The 21,786-nt window shown below is 35.9% G+C and overlaps 2 protein-coding genes across 3 annotated transcripts; one reads left to right on the forward strand and one right to left on the reverse strand.

Annotated features, from left to right (window-relative positions):
• Window positions 1–4,267: 4,267 nt before the first annotated feature.
• On the forward strand, window positions 4,268–7,009 carry LOC136801910 (GTP-binding protein Di-Ras2-like). The gene has a single exon (XM_067058589.1). The coding sequence runs from the start codon at window positions 4,278–4,280 to the stop codon at window positions 5,100–5,102; it is 825 nt and encodes a 274-aa protein (XP_066914690.1). The 5' UTR covers window positions 4,268–4,277; the 3' UTR covers window positions 5,103–7,009.
• A 5,057-nt stretch (window positions 7,010–12,066) lies between these two features.
• Window positions 12,067–20,750, reverse strand: LOC136801911 (uncharacterized). 2 transcript variants are annotated; one of them, XM_067058591.1, is made up of 9 exons: window positions 20,680–20,750; window positions 19,987–20,053; window positions 18,264–18,837; window positions 17,226–17,318; window positions 16,223–16,487; window positions 14,662–14,859; window positions 14,210–14,572; window positions 12,377–12,564; window positions 12,099–12,144 (listed from the first exon to the last, which is right to left on the reverse strand). In XM_067058591.1, exons 1-8 carry the CDS (start codon window positions 20,684–20,686, stop codon window positions 12,380–12,382), a joined length of 1,752 nt encoding a protein of 583 aa, XP_066914692.1. In that variant the 5' UTR covers window positions 20,687–20,750; the 3' UTR covers window positions 12,099–12,144; window positions 12,377–12,379. The 2 variants fall into 2 exon arrangements, with proteins under 2 accessions (XP_066914691.1, XP_066914692.1); XM_067058590.1 differs by having other exon boundaries at window positions 12,067–12,564.
• Between the last annotated feature and the right edge of the window lie 1,036 nt (window positions 20,751–21,786).

Here is a 21,786-nt window from a genome sequence, read left to right on the forward strand (position 1 = left end):
TGAAATTTTGCATTTCAGAGTTGAAAATGTTGATAAAATATATTGTTAACTTGTTAAAAAATTCGAAAATAATTTTTTTGTGCATTAGGAGTAATGTTCAAGCTCTATCAATCCTTTTACTTAAATAATTCAAAGAAATAAAATTATCACGAAATATTGTCGGATTTTTCATACCAATTTTGAAATCCAGCGGCAACGAAGCTCGCTTCAAAGAGACAATAAAAGTTGTTCGTGAGGTATTAATTTGAGAAAATTTGATCTTGTTTTAAGACAACTGTTGATTAGTCAATTTGAAGCAAAACAAGAAAAATTTTCTCGTCATTCGGACAAGTCTAAAATGGATTATTTCAAACCATTTTTGGCTTGTTTTGAATATTTTTTTTCTTAGTTTGAAATTGTAGAATTTGCTGTGAGATAGATGTCCAGTCGTTTATATGTTCATGGTGGGACTGAAATTTGATTTTCTGATTTAGTCAAAAGTCTTAATTCTAAGAAATGCAGTTTCTATTAGAGAAATTATCACACAATCATGTATTTTCTCGGTTTTCAAACTCATGCACCCACGGTTATTAGTACAGTTGATGCTCTCTAATTCGATCTTCAAGGGGAATCGGATTTTCATCGAATACGAGAGCCTATCGGATAGTAGAACGTCAAATTAGAAAGCATCAAATCATAATTTATACCCAGAAAAAGTAAAAGACAGACTTGATATTGAAAAGTATATATTGATATTCAAAAATACAAAACTGTTAGAGATAAAAACAAAGGAAGAGTTTTTCCATTTTAACAAAAACACATCTGTAATTTTATGAAAGTAATAAAGTCTTCTTATAACTTAAACACCCCCTTTTCACAGACCCGGTAGCATTTTTCTAGCCAGTGGAGATAAAATTAACGGACTGAAACTCGATGGGGATTGATATTCCCATATCTTCTATGGCTGGGGATTTCGATTGTTTTGTTTTTAAGTCAGAAAATTCAGTGGGGACAAAAATTGGAGTATAATTCTCCACCGGGGACGATATTTTAGCCAGGGAAAAGGTGTCCCAGTGGGTCTGTGAGAAGGGGATGTTCTTATTTTGAAAAGGGAGCCAAATTTATTGCAACCTTCTAAGCGGAAGTATATACCCTTTTTACTTTGTTTACGCATGCGATTACGCACATGATTGATGATGGCATTAAAAACAATTTCGCTAGGTTGAGCAAAAATTGAGGTCAAGATGCTCTGATTTACAATCAAGTAATTAATTATGTTTCACTTGAAAATAATGTGTGGTATTTGAAGGCTACAAGGATACACGTTATTTTTACAAGAACAAACTGTATAAGAACATGAGGCTTTGAGGCCTAAAAGAATAAAAACAAGTTTCGAACATTTTAAGGCTCTGCAGACTTTGAAACACCTGATTTCATTGGAAAATTACCAAAATAGCTCATAAAAATTATGAAAATAAGAGCATGTTAAGATCATTTTTTGGCTTAAATCTCAAAAAGTTAAGAACATCGGAAAAGTTAAATTTTTTTAGATGTTCTTATAAAAAAATGTGTAATCAGTGTCAAAATGAAGGTTAATGATCTCTAGAGTAGAGAAGCAACAATATAATATCAATTACATTGGATATTTATTTTCAATGTTGATTTCGGTATGAAAGTCGGTAAATGACAAACGAAGAGAAAAATAAAAAAATGGAGAGCAAAAAAATAGAGAGATGTAATTTGAAACGAAAGTGATTTCATGATGAGACTCTGTGAACCTCAAAGAAGACACACAACTTTTCTGTTATTGTCATATAAAAGTACTCGTATAGAATTAGATGATCAGATTGACCAGATGTGGTTGGTTTTTCTCTAATGTAAAAGAGTGACAGGAAATTTATGTTTGAGGTTTTGGGCAAGATTCCTTGAAATTGTATGCGTATTTCTTAATCTGGTTTCGCAAGATTGTGTAAAGGGAATGATTTTCTTTCGAAATATTTTGAAGAAATTTACGAAATATTTTGAAAGATCAAAATTTTTTGATTGGAATTTTAAAGAATACATCGAACGAACTTTGGGCTGCTCCAATAAAAAACCATACAGGGGGGGCGGACGAAGTAAACTCAGTCTTTTACCCCCTGGAAATTTTGCAATAACTTTTTATCCCCTTGGAAAAATGAAAAAACACCCCCTAGAAGTTTTTCTCGGATTACCCTCTGGAAATATTCGTCCACACCCCTGTATGGATATAAAATGGAATGTCCCGACTATGTTTCTCCTTAGAAGCGACCTTCCAGTGACATAGAAAATTTGACTTCCTGACAAGCTTATTAGTTTACAATAATAACTAACCAAATGTCTTAGGTTTGTTGGTTTGGTTTGTTTTGTTTTGTTTTTGTTGTTTTATGAGCAAAAATGATGTTCCAACCATTGAGTTTATAAAGCCCGAAGAGCTAGAGTAGAATCTCTAACCTTTCCCAAGCAAGAGAAAGTGAAGCCACTTATTTCCCATCCAGAACGCGCCTAGAACGCACCGAAATTATGAAGACAGATTGTATGAAAGTGATTCCTTTGTTATTGAGGACTGTATTTTTTAAATGTAGCGGCAATCCGGCGTTTGTGTAAAAACTACGCGTGGGCGTTCTGGATGGGAAATAAGTGGCTTCATTTCCCATCCAGGAGTCTCAAGTCTAGCTCTTTGGGCTTAGAAGTCAATGGTTCCAAGGATCAAATAGAATTCGTCATGGCTTTTTTTTTCTTGATCAAAATTAGCGATATGATTTTGATGGAGGGAATTCATTTGGTTAATATTCACTCATGTGAATATTCAGAGCATCAGATTCGAGAGTTGTTATTTCTGACATGGTATTTCTACTGCAAGAAATGATAAGCATGCGGCGATTAAAGATTTCGTGGCAAGATATATATCATGCAATGCTAAAGAAAATTCTTAAGTCTTGGAGAACTTGAGTGACCTTTTACTGACGGAGTATTTTGTAATAATTACCGGTGACAAAAATCGGTTTGCTGAATCCAATCATTTTGATCTTTATGATGGTGATGGCTTCAGCACCTCACCAAAAACAGGGATTTCCCATCTCGTTTCTTATACAGGGTGTCCCTAATTAAAGTATCGAGTTTGAACATGCGATTGAGTAGAAAAGTTTGTGTGTGTTATAGCTAAAATATAAGAACGTTCTCCATCACACAGGCTTATTACAAAAGGTAGTTACAACGTATAAATTAATCGTAATGACAAAGAAAAAAGAGGGAGAGCTTAAAATACAATTTTGTGAACACGCACATAAAACTTTTCTACTCAATCGCATGTTCAAACTCGATACTTTAATTAGGGACACCCTGTAGTGAGTTATCCACTAAGAGACCTGGCACAGTTTTCTGTTCTCGTATTTTGATTGGCTTAGAATATTCGAGAACGCAATTATTCTACGCACAATGTCTTTTGGGAATTCTTTGTAATCTGGCTCTCTTGCAAACATTGTAACAGAAAAGAGTCAGAGTAACGTTATGGGAAGGGGTGTGTAGGTGTAATCTGGTTTTCTCGCCAAGCCAACATTATAGCAGAAAAGAGTCAGAGTCAGATATTTTGTTTATGTAATGATATACTATTATGATATCATTAAGCGAACGTTTCATAAAGGTAGAGCATTCTGCTACAGTGTACCAAGCAGTGGTTTTAATTCCTGGCTGTGTTATACCATATTCATTATAAAAAACCCCGGTCTGGCAGTGTCTTGTTTTAGCTTTTTATTCAATTTTCTTTTGTTACAAACAAAAGAGAAGTTGCGATTTTCACACTTTTTGATCACGTTACCAAAATTTCCTCTTGGGATTGGTCTATTTTTTAATCACATGATCAAAAAGTTTGCAGTGCAAAATAAATCGATTTTTTGGTACGTAAGCTCAATCTTTTAACAATTAAAAAGTGAAGGATCAAGGGTAATTGGAGCAATCCAGGGAAAAAGAGCGGCGCCCACCCCTACATTCAGGTTGCCCGTGACTGCAGTCGCAATTTTACTTAGTTTAAGTAATAAGGTCGCTCCACTTACCCTCGATCCTTCTCTTAATTGCTCAGCATCAAGTAGAGGGACATCAAGTAGCATTTTGGAAATCTTTTATATGACCCGACTAGGGATTGAACCCACAACCTTGCGCACCGTAGCCGGATGCTCTACCAATGCAACACGGTCGCAAGTTTACTAACTTAACTTTACTTAATGATATATTACTCTCAACTTCTTTCTGTAGTGAAAAAAAAACAAAGAAACATTTCACAAATGATGGTGGACAATAGTGGAAAAGGGTTCACAGTCATTGCAACTGACAGGTTAAAGACATCGCCGAACGGTAAAAAGAATGACAATAAAGGAGCTTTCAAATGCACCATAAAAACCATGATGCAATTATTTAACCATAGAAAACAAGTCAAGAAACGAATACAACGTGTCACGCTCTCTGTCATCGTGTTAGGCACACGTAACGTCGGCAAGACGTCCCTAATACGTGCTCTGTGTGGTGAAGAATTTACAAGCGATGCTTCACCAACAGTCCTTGACGTTTATACCAAAGAAAACATGATCAATAATATGTTGGTCAAATTCGAATTTATAGACTTGTCAGCTTCTCATAGTTTTCCTGCTATGAGGAAATTATACATACAGAAAGCCAACATCTTTTTCTTACTTTATGATAATACGAGAGATAGTTTTAAAGAGATGGTACGCCTGAAAGATGAGATTGAAGAAATACATAACGTACATTTATCAGAACTTCCTATAGCTGTTATTAAAACCAAATGTGATTCAACGCGATCCAGGACGTTACCAGAGATGGAAGTAGATGATATTTCGCATTGGTGTGGAACTTTGTTTGCTTGTTCTGCCAAGAAAGGGGTGAATATAGCAGAGATTGAAGAATATTTATTATGCGAGGGTTGTTTTGCTGATACCAAAAAAACAACAACGACTTTCGAAAGGAATTCTGGACATCGTGTTAGTGGGCGGTATATCTATGGCGGACGAAGGCGGTCTAAAAGTGTTATATTAAATCGGACTCCTGAACGACCTCGAAGTTCTTGCAGTAACTCGTCTGTACAAAGTTGATACCATTTTATTTTGTTTGTCTTAACTTATTAGAGGGATTTTATTTGGATTGCGTAATTTTCAAGCTTTCAAAGTGGTTTTAAATTTTACGTGGTTGCTGTTTAAGACGTGGCATAAAACAATACAAAATACAGTTGACGCTCTCTAATTCGATTTTCAAGGGGAATTTCATTTTCATCGAATAAAGAAGCATATCGAAAAGATGAGCATCTTTTATGAGAGTTTTTTGTCGATGGCGATTTTCAATATTATCGAATAATAGAGCGTATCGACTATTAGAAGGTCGAATTAGAGAACGTTAACTTTGTAGTGCATGTATATTTTGAACTGTTTAACATAGCTTTGCAATTAAAAATCTGGATGGAGATAGATAATTGCAACAATGTTCACGGCATGCCACTAATGAGATGACGTCATTAACATCATCGTTTATTAGTTATCCATAATGACGTAATACGTCTCAAATTATCAATTAAACGCAACGGGATCTTTAAGGTACACGGTTTTATAAGAACAAACATAGGGCTTCCATGGCCAAAATATCAAGAACAAGTTAAGAACAATTTAAGGCCTTGTGGACTCTTAAACACCCGTTTACTTAGGAAAATGGACAATGATGTTCACAAAATGGTGTATAAGAACATGTTAGGAACATTGTTAGACTTGAAGCTCAAAACGTTAAGAACATCCGAATGCTTCAATATTTTTGGATGTTCTTATAAAATAAAACATGTAGGTGCTTCATTTGAAGGATTTACTCCACTCAAAGTTCGGTTTTGATATCGAGACTTTGTCAACAAGTAATAAAAAATGATACAAAAATTTCAAATAGTTTGTTTTTGCAATGATTTTTAAAAATGATAAGTGAACAAACAACTTGATATGGTTAAGGACGAAATCAAACAAAATGAAAAGATATTTAGGAAAAAAAAGTTTAAACATTTTAAGTGGAAAATGCAGATTAAAACGAAGGACTTTCGAATTTTTTTCGAAAATTTCTCATGAGGCAAGGCCTATTTAATTTATTGTTTTACGGACAAGCTACCCAAAAAAGAAGGTCAGTCGTTCGGCAAAAAAATAGAAATAAAAGTAGAATCTCACAATAAAATACCTTAAAAAGGCAGCAAAAACTACTGCTTCTTGACAAAAATGCGAAATAGAAAATAAAAAGACACAAAAAGTCGAATTCATGGATAAAATTAAAATTGAACATAAAATTCTCAAAACCTTTTTTTTAAACCAAAATTTTGGCAGTCTGTAAAGCAATGAAAATGCACTACCAAAATCAATTTTATTTTTATTTCTATTTTTGGAATTTCAGGGTCGGTCGGGCCCGTAAACAACTAATCAAATTGGTCTCGTCTATCAAAAATATGAGACTTTCGAAAATACATGACTTAATACTTCCTTGAGATTTTCCCTACATAAAGAAAGGTCAAAACATGTTTTTGCAAAATATGTCCTATTTTTGCAAATGACCGATACATTTTTCTCTAATAAGAACAAACTATATAAGAGCATAAGGCTTCGATGGCTAAAATATTAAGAATAAATTAAGGAGATTTTAACAAAAAATGCTCACGAAATGGTGAATAAGAACATGTTAAGAACATTTTTAGGCTTAAAGCACTAAAAGTTAAGAACATTTGAAGGCTTCACAAATTTTTACTGTCCCATTCTTCGCAAATCACCGATAGTTTGGGACGAAAACCTTTTCGTGACGTAGACATATTACGCACTTGACATACATAACGTAAAAGTTAGTGTGTTTTTACTCGACCTATATCTTGAGAATTTAATCTTTTGTTTTGATATGTAACGTAATGTAACATTAGAAGGTTTTCAAGCGACGCGATATGAAGTCCTTTTACATCGAAGATAGTTTAACATCAAGGAAAAGTATGTAACATAAACACCCCTGTCTCAGTGCCCCGGTGGCATGATTTCAGTACATGATTTTTTTCAGTACATGGTTTCAGTACATGATTTTTTCCTACGTCACTGCAGTAATCAAATTTTTATTGCACTCATTTCTAATCATCCTAAATGGCTTGGGAATTCAAGAACTGTTTTTTATTGTCGCTGTCTTTATTCAATTTATATCTCAATTCACAAATGAGTGCAATAAAAATTTGATTACTGCAGTGACGTAGGAAAAAATCATGTACTGAAACCATGTACTGAAAAAAATCATGTACTGAAATCATGCCACCGGGGCACTGAGACAGGGGTGTACATAAAAATACTGACTCCTCTTGAAGCTCGTTATATTAAGTGTACTTTGTTGCTACACGCTTTCTCGTTTATAGGAATGTAATCTATAAGAATATTCATGATGAAATTGGTCAAAAAGTTAAGCCTATGTAAAGAATATCAAAACAATGGAATTTGGAAATGAAGCTTGCTTTTTTACAAAGAGTCAAATCACAAAAAACCTGCTTTAGCTAAAATTTGCTAAGCAGAAGTCCTTTTCGTGTCACTTGTTAAAAAAACTATTTAAAAGATGCGCACTTAACCTAATATCAAACGAAATTAATGGGGGTTGTCCTTAACAGCAAAACTGTATTTAAACCAATAAGAATTTTGATACCTCAACAATAGGCCGTCTTTAATTCGTTTCATCTAAAAATAATCTTTTTTAAAAATGTTTTAACAATTTAGGTAACGAATTGTGTCAAGTTCATTCACACGGTCTTTTTACGAGAACATCAATTTTTGAAGCCTTTAGACGTTCTTGAAATGTTCTTGTGTTAACCATTTTGTGAGTATTTTTATCCATTCTCATAACAAATCGGGTGTTGTAAAGTCTTGAAATGTTATTAACTTGTTCTTAACATTTTTAGCCATCGCTGCCTTATGCTTTTATTATAGTTTGTTCTTATAAAAAGAACGTGTAGTGAAAAATTATACTACAATATTTCTCCCGCTGGAAAAAAATCAATTTTTGTCCATTTTGTTAAGAAATCGGGTCTGCAAAGTCTTCAAATGTAATTTATTCTTAGCATTTGGCTACCGAAGCCTTATGTTCTTATAAAGTTTGTTCGTATAAAAACAACTTGTATATCACTTTAGTTGGATAATAGAGTGTAATGGATTTACCAAATTGTAAATATATTCTGTAAATAATGTACATAATGCTGATGAGAACTTAAGATAACTTATACCTATACAGAAAAGAATAATGATAAATATAAATCCTTGTCTAACTAACATCTTCTGGCTGTACCCCCTGATTCTTGCAAACTGAAACATTACTTAGGTAGATTAAATATTGAGTAGATCTATTTTCGCAATTTTTGTCATTTTTCACGAAATTTAGTCCGTGTGAAAATTTTAAAATCAGGGTTTTTGTACCACTGACTGATATAACAAACAACATCTTTTCTGAGATTTTTCAAAAGGTCCTTTTTTACCGAAAAAAAGATTGGCTAGACCAGGCAGAAATTCATTCAGAGTAGTGGGTTCGTCGCGAATTGTAGCTAGAGTAGCTAGACCAGGCAGGAAATCATAGGTAATGGGTTCCTAGCAAATTTGTAAAATTGACAAAGATTGGAGAACCGTGTTTAAAGCCCCGAAGGAATTGAATCTAGTCTTTTCTTTGCTTTTCAGCGGCATAATTTTCGAAATCTAGCGATAGATTTCACTTTCAATCTTGCGATTGTGTGATAACCACTCAGGTTCAAGCATTTTAGATGGGCAATGAGCTTTCATTTGTCATAAAGGAGTTTCAAATCTTGATCAGAGCCATGATAGATTCAAACTTTGTTTACCTCCTAATTTTCAAGAAAGTTTGAAATCAAAGTTATGAATGGAGCTGTCAATCATCATGACCTATAAACCTTTCGAATAATAACCAACATTTTTGACGATGTCAAGACTAAGCAAGAAGCTAAGCTAAGCAAGAAGCTTGTCTTACATAAGTTCATTCAAAATCACATATAGGAAAGATTACTTACTAACCTTTCTACCAGTTTCTATCTTTTGCCAGCCACACCCATGAGAGAGCAATTTTCATATCTTCATTATTTATTGTGTTTGGTATTTCCAGATAAGACTTGATGACTGTTCATTTTTCTGTTATTATTTTCTCTAAAAGCAAGAAAGTTAAAATACTGTATTATTTCAAATAAACGTCCACCCGGGGGGCACTGATCTTGACGGCCGACGGGGACGTACCACTTGAGTTTGAAAAATGAACCCTGATGTCAAATATCAATACTCTCGGGTACCTAATAGCCCCCCCCCCGCTAATTAATTTTTCGAATATTTTACACCCAGGACATTTTTATTCCAACGCTTATTAAGTTTCGAGATTTCTTCCAACCCCTCCCCCTCCCCCGCTTTTCTAATCCCCCCGGCTATTAGGTACCCGAGAGTATTTAGTAAATTTGGGACCCCAACCAGCGGCACGTCCCCGTACCCAATTTTGCCTAAGTGCCTTCCCCCCGGGAAACGTCCCGTTCGTCTATTAATTTTTTACATTTTTGGAGACGCGTTTATTCGAAAGAGGCGTTTGTTGAAAATTTTTCCTTTGGAGAGGGGCGTTTATTCGAAGTAATAAAGAAAGAAGGTAAGCAAATCCATCCCCTACAGGATAAACACCCTTTAAACGTTGTACCACCTAATAAGCACCCTTACAATAAAATCTACCATCTCGATATTTGTTTAGCTTACAGTGAAATAATCCACTCAGCTACGATGTCTGGAAAAGAACCCTTCCCACCAATATCTTCTGTGGGTGAAATACGTCGTTTATTTATTAAAGAGTAACCTCGCAAGGTACGCACGTTCAAATACACTCTTCTCGAGATGCAAAAATTTATTGTTGTCCTCGTTTTCAAACAGATTTCATAAAATTACATATTCACAATGATAATTGTGTTGTTTACACCTCATTAGACATTTTGAATTTCATGTTCTTTTGTTTTAGAGATAATATTTCCTTTGGGAATTTAAATTGATTTGAATATGTAATTTTATAGCAACGAAATCTGTTTGAAAACGAGGACAACAATAAATTTATGCATCTCGAGAAGAGTGTATTCTATTGTTTTCAAGCAAAACTAAAAATTACAATAGCTAAATACTTTCACTTTGAAAAACTAGTAGCCAGTAAAATTTGGAGGTACTGCTAAGGACTGTGGAAGAAATGGGCTGTTCCATTAAATTTCCATACAGGGGCGTGGACGAACCTTTTCAAACCAAAAAAAAAAAAAGATTCTTAGGAATGTGTCGATTGCGCCCCTTGGAAACTGGCAAAATACGCAAAAGAGCCCTTGGAAAATTGTTTTCTCCATTATTTGGACATTTTAGAACAACCTTTTACCTCCTGTAAAAATGAAAAAATGGTCCTTTATGCCCCTGGAAATTTTTCTCCGAAATATACTCCAACAAGGATTTTTCATTTAGTACCACACACTCAGTCATTAGCATTTATATTCTTTCCATAATAAAAAGACAAAAATAAGTTTCAAAGGTCTACTAATTTATTCAACTATTTATCCTATAAATATTTTATTTTTTACAAGCCTGATGAAAAGGGTAATGTCCCTAGAGAAATTGCTTTTGGCCAAAAATAAGCTGTTCCAAAAATTGAGGTTTTAAAAAACGCCTCATTTTCGTCTTAAAACTGTCATTATAAGGCAAAAAAGACCAGATTAACCTTATTCAACCTAGGCTTTTAGGGGCGGTTCAGAACTAGGGGGGGGGGTCTTTTCCTGTACCACCCCTTAACTTTTGATCTAGTGGGTCTTTTTGGATGAAATTTGGCACAAGATCCTTGTCATGTAAGGTAACTTTTGCCAAAAAACTTTTTTCATTACGTCAATCATCATGCCCAAAGTGAGCAAAAACCGAAAATTTCCTTTGTTCTTATAAATAGCTATTGTATTCTAACAAAGGCTTTAGAAAAAAGTTGCCTGAGTTTAAAATGCTTATTTTATCCTAAATATCCAATAAATTACCAGGCTCGGGTACAGAGGGAGGCTATAACCAATGGAGGAGAGTGCACTTTATTATCGTATTACCTTATATGGAAACTAATTACTCTCCATGAATAAGATAGCCTACCTCCTGTATCCGACACTGATTACGGTTTAAACGATATATTTGACATTAGAAATAAATTTGTATTATAAAAGTGTCAATTTTTGTGACAACTTACTGTAGAAAAGTCATCAAGGTGTGAAAATTTTTAGGTGTCAAATTTTTATTTATTTTGAAGGTAAATAAAAGTTAGTAATTTACAGAAAATTTCACGGCAAAGGCTCTATTATTTCAGGAGCTATTACCAATAGTTTGACCTCCGAACAGAAAGAGCCCCCCCACCCCCTAGGCCGAATAGGGTTAAGCCTGCCACTCATCTTCACATAATTTATTTTTATCTTTTTTTGAATTTTTGCTGCTCGCCGAAATCAGCTCCCATAAAAAGGCTCCGGTTATCAACCGTACCAGAGGGATCAGATGAACATCAGCAAGTTTATGTATCTGTGTTTTTCCGCGGCGAAGCAGTAAACTTTTGTTTGCCCAGTTTCTGATTGACTGAGGGCGACGGTAAACAAGCATTTGGCGGGTCAAACTACAGGTTTTTCCAAATCGCTTCAGTCACTCACACGTCCTGAAAAGCACAAATACATAAACTCGCTATTACCAGATGGATATATCAACGTTAAATTAAAAGTAAACCTAAACTATGAATGATAAATTTTTATGTACATTTTCTAAAATCAAATAATAATTATAATCTGATATACGTTTTTTTTCAAGAAAAGGATACGATTTCGTAGGATAATTATTTATAGCTTAAAGTTACTGCAACTTTTCCAAGCAAACGTTCGCAAGTATTGTCTTCCAATTTTACGTTTATAATTTTGCTAAGTATGCCAATTCCAAGAAGCTCGGATGTATTTGAGACAGAAAGACCTATGACCCTGACGACGAATGTCGAATGTGAAAAAAATTTTAACACTGGACAATCCAAACACTGGACCAGACGTGAATCAGTCCCGGAATCAGTCCGGTGCATCGAGTGTGCGCTAAAACGCTAAAGAAAAAAGTCCGTTAGTTGTCCGGTGTGAAGAATTCGCATGGTGTAACAAGGGACAACTACCGAACAGTTTTGTCCAGCGTAATTTAATAATACTTTTCGGCACCGGAAAAAAACACCGGACAGGCTGGTTTTTCGATAGGGTCGTTCTAGACTTTCAACGTTGGAAAAAATCCAATGTTTTTAAAAAAAGCGAACTTTGACAACAAATGAAAACGATTCCTTTTACATTTTAGAATTCGATGAGGTTCATTTCTTTAGGTCGTTCAGGTTCCAAAACATCCATGACGTCAATAAGTGGAGGAGGTGTCGCTCCAGTGTGGAAAGGGTCTAAGAAATAATCGGTCACTTTAGCCGGTGACATGTTAATCAAAGGGCTGGCTGCATCGTTGATCTCCAACAACTTCGCTTCAGGCACTAAAACATTAAAACGAGAAAACAAGATCAAAGGGGTAACCAGATAAAAAGTAAAACTTAGCTTCAAAGATCCCTTCTATGGTCCTTAGTAAGCCAATCGAATATTTTCACGAAAAAGCATCCTGAAGTAGATATGGCGATTTAAAATTTCAGATTTTCATACCTCACACGTACCTCACGTTGAAATTCTATTGTTTTCAATCAGAAACTACATGGGAAGACTGATCTAGTTAAGTAGTTACAGATCAGTGGTTTGTCCATATAAAAAGCAAAGACGAGTCAAATAAGAAGTCTTGCCGAAGTTATCAGAGCCAGCAACTAAGGGTTAGAGCTGCTTTAGCTTTCTAGCTTAATTTCGAAAAAGTTTGCTATAACTTCCTCTAGTATCGTATTAATGTTTGTTATAAGATCAAGAAGTATCATTAGATTATCAAAAAAGAATTCCTTTACGAGAAGGTAACAAATATTTGTCTGATTTTAGGGCCCGAACCTTAACAACCTGGTCGCTTTATATAAAATCTATGTTTGTATAGAACTCGACATGCTGAATTTCATAATACTTTAGGAAACTGTGTCTTATGTATGATGTCAAAAAATGCTGATTTAAAAAGTAGGAAAGTTGATTTTTATTCTTGATATGCGTAAGTTATTTTTCTAATGCAAAGCCCCGAAAAAGAAGCTCTGACCACTGTTGGCCTGTTTGATGAAAACCGCATTTTACTGGCTAGACCACTGACTGTTATGAATTATAGCCGGGATCTGACCACTAATAGAAACACAGTGGTCAAACTAAGGCTTTTCGGTTGTAGTTTTACCAAGAATACAGGATTACTAGAAACACACTTTGTGTATTTCTGGTTGAAATTGATTGAAATTTTCAAATTGGGTGATTTCTAAATAAATATCCGGGTGGATGAAAATTATCATTGAGTTCTAAGCTTCAATAAAATCAGGGTTGATGAAATTACTTTCGACTTGAAAAATAAATGTAGCAGTCTTTTAAAACTTTCCGCTATGACAACAGTTAAAGAATGCCGATACAGACATATAGAAATTTCAAGGAGACGGTGACAAGAAAACACTTAATCGAGAGAGAGTCAATGTCGGTACATTAAAGATCGTTCTTCAACGTACCGACATTGGCTCGTTATATATCTTTGTTTTAAGTATAATGCGAAAGTAATTTTCCCTTTTTGTGGTAAAGGCCGATCTTATTCGTTTAGGTATAAATGGTATAAAAGACCTAAAAATAACATTTTAAATATGAAAACCATAAAAACAGTGACTTAAAAAATTGTTGGTTTGCCGTCACCCGACCGACCGTACCTCGAAACCTGCCGACCCAAAACATTTTATTGCCATTTTAAAGAAGATTTTTTCCTTCAAAAACTTCAAACAATAAAAAATCAAAACTCGTATCTTGTTTGTCTCAAGCATAAGAATCGTAAATTCCCTGCTAGCACTTCTGTTTTTTATTCAAAATTACCTAAATGTAAACAAACTGTTAACCCTTCCATGGACGAAAATTTCATAAATTGCCAAAATAAAAAAAAATTCCGACTGACTGACCCACCTCCAAAATCTAGGGTCGGGTGACGGCAAACCAACAATTTTTTAAGCCCAGCCTAAATGTCCATCAACTTACATGCATGAATTGTCTCCACAACAGGAGATTCGTCTTTTATCGTAATTTCGTCCTGCTTCGGCTCATTGGCGTCAGTGGAAGGTCCCTCTGTACGTTTGTTTTCTTTTTGCGAAGACATAAGGCGTTTGTACCGATTCATAATGTCACTGTGTGAGGGCGGTTCTGTTGAGGGTGGTTCTGTCGAGGAAGGCCCTGCTGAGGGTGGCCCTGTTATGGGTGGTTCTGTTGATGGTTTTTTGATTCTGTCTTCCGTCTCATGAGTGGGTTGTGTTTCCAATGATGGTGTGGGTGAGGCTGTATTACGTTCAACGCCATTGTTATTGACGGCGACAGGTTCGATTGGTGACGGAGTTCGTGAGGAGTCTGAAAATGAAAAAGAACAACATCAAATTAAATTATTAATTGTTTCATCCCTAGCTTCTCCAGGGCCTTGAACTTGATGCTTTTATTACCTCTCCGTTTAGTGATAAGTTGTCGTGCAGTCATTTGTCGTCTTGACGAAGGCGTACGCTGTACCGGAGTAATAAGACTTTGACGTGACGTGATTGCAGGGCGTGTTGATGGAACAGACGTCGTGGTAGAGGCCGACGGTGTTTCGATCTTCGAACGACGTCGCGCACTCGGTATACCACTGTTTCTCGTTGGAGTTCCTGCAAAGAGATATTTCTTATTTAAATCCAAAATCTCTGTTTTAAAGCTAATTCGTCTTTTTCAAAACCTGGACGAGAAAGCCAAAGTTTTGTGTCAAAATTTCCAAGCAAACTATCCAAGTACGAACAAGTTTTAGTAGGGGGAAATTTGTAAAATCGCTCGATTTTTTTAGTCAAAGCACTTGCTATACATTTTTGGAAAGCTAAGGGGTAGGGGAATCAAAATAACTTGGGTGCCAATTTTCTTTCGGACACTTTGGTGTGATTTTCGGCCAAATACGACGGTCTCAGGCAAAAATCATAGAGTGAAAAATTAATGAAAATTTTAACTTGAGAAAACGGAGACCTGTTGTATATTTTTGGAAAGCTCTCAAAAAATTAAGATTAGTGATATATTGCGAGTATAGGTGATTTCAGTACCTAACTCGAGATATTGAGCTTCTGAAAGCGCAAAAACTGGACAAAACAGCTGTTTCTAGCTGAAAAACACTGAAAAACACTGTTTTTAAGGATTAATATCTCGAGTTAGGTAAAGAAATTACCTATACTCGCAATATATCACTAATCTTAATTTTTTAGGAGCTTTCCAAAAATATACAACAGGTCTCCGTTTTCTCAAGCTGAAATTTTCATTAATTTTTCACCCTATGATTTTTGCCTGAGACCGTCGTATTTGTCCGAAAATCACACGAAAGTGTCCGAAAAAAATTGGCACCCAAGTTATTTTGATTCCCCTACCCCTTAGCTTTCCAAAAATGTATAACAAGTGCTTTGACTAAAAAAGTCGAGCGACCTCAAAAAAACGAACAAATTTCCCCCTACTATTTTGCGCAAATACGAATTTCAAATTTATATTATTGTACCTAGATTTTAAGTTGCCTGAAGATTATCACTGGTGATAGTAGTGGCAGTAGCAAAAGCCAGTAGCAGAATTAAAAAGTGTGTTATTTCTTCCTGACTGACTATTATTATACCTATAAACCCGTTTTGCCAGATACTCAATAGAGTTCGAGTAAAGCGACAAAAAGAGGTATTCAAAATACAAGGGAAGGGCTCTAATGAGGCAGCTAAGAAAGTCTTCGACAGCAGTCGGAGGCGACCCGAAGGCTCCTCTTTCGATAGCTATCTACCCGAAGGTAGGGGAGGGCGCCACTCTTTCTCCCTGGATTTCTCCACTTACCCTTTTTGATCCTTCTCTTAATTGCTAAGCATCAAGCAGAGAGGCATCAAGTACCATTTTGACAATCTTTGGTATGACCCGGCTTGGGGTTAAACCCACATCCTTGAGAACCTTAGCCGGATGCTCTACAACTGCACCACGGTCCGCAGGACGCAGCTAAAAAAATAATTTAAAACTACAAACCGGTTGAAGCAGTGCTCTTTCGTGAGACACTTTGAAGTTTTAAATTCGTCCTTGGAACACCGCTATCGACCGCACTTGGTATAGTGGATTGGGAAGCTGTTGCACGCATAGGTCCCCTAGCGGAGGTGGATAGCTTCATGTCTGAAGTGCTTTTAGATGATGGTGCCTTCAGACGAGATGTAGACAGCGCTGAAGGTCGGAGGTTGGGAACTTGCGATTTATTTTGTTGGCTGGTCGATGATGGAGGAGCAGCTGTTGGATTTGCCTTCAGGAAGAGAACAAATGAAAATTGTAATTTTATATTTATTTCAAATCAATTAAATCGAGTGGTTTGAAAGAACTGAGGCAAAGAAATTGTGGCTGCTGCACAACTGGGAGACTATTCCTTAAAAATTGCAAGTACCCCCACCGTATCAATGAGAATCAACAATCATTGAGATCTATTTTGAGTAGAAACTTATAGCGCTACTCCAGACCGTGATGAAACCGTGATGTGTCCGGGGGGCACTCGATTCAAAAACGACCGTACGTGCGGCCCAAAATTAGGCCTTTGAAATCGGACCCTTACAGTGCAGAGAAAATCACTTTTTCTCATTTTTATTCATCTCGACCCTTACAGTTCACTTTGTGAAGATTGGAAAAAAGACCCTTAAGGGCCGCACGTACGGTCGGTCGGTCGCTTACCTTGAGTGCCCCCCCCGGGGGTTATGTGTACGCGACACGCAGGTATTATGACGAATCATGATTACACTCGAACAGAGCAACTAAGCACTCGCAAGCTTGAAAAAGAATGCAATCAAAACACAATGTCTGGCATATCTACCCGCAATCTATCAGAATATTGTGGTATCCTATTCTCCTCACATGGTAGGGTCACTGCCAAGTGAGTCGAGCTACCACGGTGGGGATCGAACTTAGGTCTCCTGTGCGAGAGACGAGAGCGATTACCACCGTACCACTTCGCCATACGGCCATGATATAAAGAATTGATTATAATATGTACCTTAGCCTGATTGACTGATCTTCGTCGTGGTTTTGATGAAGTGGAAGATGACGAGCTTTTATCCAGACCGTACAAACTAACCTTGTCCACAATCTATGGAATAAAAAGTGCGAGTGGCTTTATAAAAATAAAGTAGTAAGTAAGTAAGTAGTAAGTAAGTCTGCGACTGCAGTCGGAGGCGGCCCAAAGGCTCCTCTTTAGATAGCTATCTACAAGAAGGTAAAGGAGGGCGACACTCTCTGGATTGCTCCACTTACCCTCGATCCTTCTGTTAATTACCTAAGGGCACTAAGTACAAAGTCTTTGGTATGACCTTGCGCATCGTAGCCAGATGCTTTTCCACTGCACTACCGTTTAATATAATGTGAAGTCCAACCCTGTTTCTCAAATGAACGCTAGTTCAAATAATGCTTCAAAATGAGCTTGGGAAAGACGACATTTTTTTCACATGACGATTGTTTCAAATAAAAGATATAGAAAACGTCAATAATGCTAGGATATTTAGCGTATACTAGAAGACACTTTGCTAATTTTTCGAATGTTCACAGCCCAGGTTTTCGGGCTCCTAAAACTCAACGATTTTTTTACGCCACTTTCAACTTTCGAAGCTCATGCAGTAGCGAAAAATCAAATTTGCGTCAAAAAACTTGAAAAGGCTTCTATTTAAAGTGGAACTCACCAAGAAACGGAATAAAAAATACTGGTTCTTTGACTGTGTTCGCACTTAACGGTTCTGTATCGCTCCAAAACGAAATGAAGCCATTCTATTGGTTAGAAGTGACGTGGAATTCGAAAATAACCAATAGAATGGCTTCATAGCGTGCAAACGTGGTCTTAGTAGGTGCTCGCTATAGAATTTGGGGCGAAAAAAGAATCTTGCAAAAGCATTGGAGGAAAAGTAGTTAGCACTTTCGATGCATTTACACAGCTATTGAGTAGTGCTATTAGGGTACCAATTTTCAAAAAAGCTCCGATCAAAGACTTTGCTTAGCCGGTGTTGAGAAACTTTGTCCAGGGCATAAAGGACAGTGATCTTACCTCAGAGGAATCTGTGGACGATGACGGGCCTGTTCCTCTGCGAACTTTGGAGACAGGAAGTTTCGTGAGTCCCGAACTTGATTCGGGTTGTGACGAAGGTCTTGCTTTCGAACCAAACTTAGGTTGCAAAAGTTTCGAATTTGCTTTTGATTTTATTGGTTGAGTCAATTTCGATTGTTGATTATTAGACTTCAGACGTTCAGTTGGAATGTTCTCTTTATTGGTGATGCTGGCATCTTTAGGAGGTTGCTGGCGAGGCATAGGGTGAACCACCGCAATGGGGCTGTTCTTGATGTTGCATTGCGTGTTCGGTGTGCTACCATGTTTAATACGAACACTCAGGAGAGCTGATTCTTTAAGCAAGAGAGCTTGTTGTTCAGCACTGAGAGCTTGTGGTGTAGCTTTTTTAGCTTCTTCTTCTTTGACCACAACAGCAGCACATCGTTCTTTGTGTGTCTGTGGACCGAAAAACACTTCTTCGTCATCCTCGTCTGCAATATCGACGTCGCCGTCATTCAAACACGCGTCGGCATCGGTAGTTTGTTTCGATTGATTGACAATGCAAAGCACATTGCTAAGGAGATAGGAATTGAGGAAGTCTTCGTTTTTATTTCTGGGTGATTGAAATAGTTATATTGCTGTCTTTTGCAATAGTAAAAAAAGTCCTTAAAAAATCGAATTTTAAATGTTTTATTGTTTTTGCAAACTTTGTGCAGTATTTTTTAATATTTTAATTCTTTACTATTATAGTAATTATATTAGAGTGTCATGTTGAACAAATCCAGAAAAAATCAAGAATTTTTGCCCAATACTTCTGAGGGGAGGTCGTCAGTAGTCCGACACTTTCTAGTCCGACAGTAAAAATGTCCGACCTTGGATTTGACGAATGCGTCAGTATTCCGACAACAATTTTGTCCGACAATGAAAAAATATATTCAAAAAAATAATAAAAATAAAAATTTGTTAAAAGAAATATGAAATGCCGAAGGAGGCACATTTTTTATAAGCAACCACGCGCTTATAAAAACCCTAAGTTCCGCCTTTGAAATTGGGCCCCGAAACCAGACTTTTTTTAAATTTTGTAGCTGCTTTACAACCTTTCTTTTGGGGGGGGGCTGAAATTAAGCTTGTGGTTTACAACCCTCATAGCATAATTCTGAACATGCAAATTTGATTGGTCCTTTATTTCTAATTATGCCAAAGCCGCCAAAATGAACTTTTATTAATATTATCTCAGTGAAAAACCCTTGTTAAACATTCGATACTCTAAAATCTTTTGTTTTCGGACAAAAGTGACGTCGGAAAAAAGACTTCTAAATTGTGGATTTATTTTATAGATTCGGACTATTTTACTGTCGCACTAGAAAGTGTCGGACTAGTGACATGCACCCCTTCTGAGTTTCTTCCTCTAAAAGCATAATGTGAAGCCCTTCTTCTCTAAGGGGGGTATGACCTTTCAAGAAGAATAGAGGCCAAGATTTTTTCACTGAGCGCGTTACATTTCTCAATGTAACTTAAATCAGTTCCTTGTTAAATGCCTTTATTCAAAATTAACTTTCATCTTTCTCAATAAACAATGCATCAAGAGCAAAATTAAGTAAGGGAGGAATGTGTTGGTTGATTTGTAAGTTCCTAAGATTTGGGCTAACTTGAAGGGGGTTCTCCTACCAAAGAGTGAGAGAGTTGAGCCCTCTAGAGTCCATGCTTATAAGAAATTACTTACTCTCCTACAGGTGAAGTAGTGACATCGAAATCAAATTGTTCATTACTTAACCAATCATCAACTACACCTAAACCAAAATAACAAGAACAATTTTATAAATAAGCGAATAAAATAATGAGATACTGTAAAAAAATATTATTTTGTGTTAATTCTCAATATTCGTGATGTAATCTTTTTATGGAGACACACGAAAAAGATGAGAAAAAGATTGTTTTGCAATCTCAAGTTAGTTGAACTTCAGGTGAAATCTTTTTTATGACACTGAATCAAAAATGGAAAGGAAGATAAAATAAGTCAAGGACAATAAAAATATATTAGAGGGCAAGCAGGGCAAGTGACAAAGTTTTTCCTGGCGAAAAACGTTTCTAGTTAAATTCAAGGAAATTCTTTTACCCCGCTAAGTTTTCCCCTTCAAGGTTGAAGGATGAACTGTTAAAAAGTTTTCCGGTTTTCCAGTTTTCCAGAACTTTCACCTTAATTTTTTTCTTTTTTGGCCATTTTCAGGGCTGGGCCTTATAAGCAACTTGGTTGCCGATATATATGAAAAAAATTGATGTGTACACCGAATATAAAAACTTGGAACTTCAAAGTTCAACAGGCCGTAATATGTGACAAGGCACATTATGAATTAATTTCCTTCAAATTGTTCAAAATTTTGCTTTGAAAAGAAAATGATGAAAAGACAAGACTTACCACTCATATTACTTTTGTATCAATGGCTACCGTACGTGTTTTTCAAATCTTTTTTTTCTTAGAAGCTAAGAGAAGATTATTAGTTATTTAGAGTTATTCTTATTAGACAGGAATAATATGAAAGTCTGTGAAAGTTAGAATCACTGATTGACAGGGTTGCCACTATTTTGTTTTGATCAAAATTTAGGAGGATTTACTAGATTTTAGGTGATTTTCATCTATTTTTTTAGGAATAACTGAAAATTACGGGGAAAAAATTTAGGAGTTTTGAGGAGATTTTCACACTTTTTAAAAGAATTTTAGGAATTTTGAGGAGAGAATCGTACAAAAGTTTCATAACTTCCAATGTTTTTAAAGACCTTTAAGCATATAGAGTGAAATGCTTTTGTCAACAATCATGTATGCCATGAATAGGATCATTTAGCAATAAAAATTTGATAATCAGAGTAAATTGAATTTTTGAAAACTTGGTAAAAGATTTTAGGAGAAAGTATTCAAAATTTCAATTTCCTAAGGAGATTTGAGGACATTTCAGGAGACTTTTCAAAATTTAGGAGAATTTAGGATTCTTTAGGAGGCGTGGCAACCCTGGATTGAAATTAAGGATTATTCCTCTCTGACCACTAAGCAAAGAAAAATAGTTTTGACCTTTCTATCAATTTCAGCTGATAAAAAGGGTGTCGGAAGTAGATGAGGGGTGTGGCAAGCTTCAAATTATCATAATTTGAGATATACTTGAACATAAAAACTGATGTTACAAAATTTGCCAACAGAAATCTAATGGGCTAACCATCGTGTAATTCTTTAAGAAGGATCAATCCCTGTTAAAAAGATATTGGCTAATTTTGTAACATTGGTATGAAATGTCACAAAAACCTCAAAAATCTTTTTTTATGAACATGTCCCACAGTGTTATATTACTGCTGGAAAGCTAAGATCACAGGCTTTCTTTTAGTAAAAACTGGAATGCTTTAGCATACATAGAAAAAAAGTATGAAGAGTTCACGGAAAAATGAAACATTTGGTTTGACGTCAACAAAAGTTGTGTAACTTCTAGAGTCGCCTAGCCCAAACCCCTCTCTACTAGGGGTATCCTTACCAGGGGCA

This window comes from Clytia hemisphaerica, unplaced genomic scaffold (genome assembly GCF_902728285.1).
Source record: "Clytia hemisphaerica strain Z4C2 unplaced genomic scaffold, Clytia hemisphaerica genome assembly, whole genome shotgun sequence".
In the NCBI taxonomy this organism is placed as follows: domain Eukaryota; kingdom Metazoa; phylum Cnidaria; class Hydrozoa; order Leptothecata; family Clytiidae; genus Clytia; species Clytia hemisphaerica.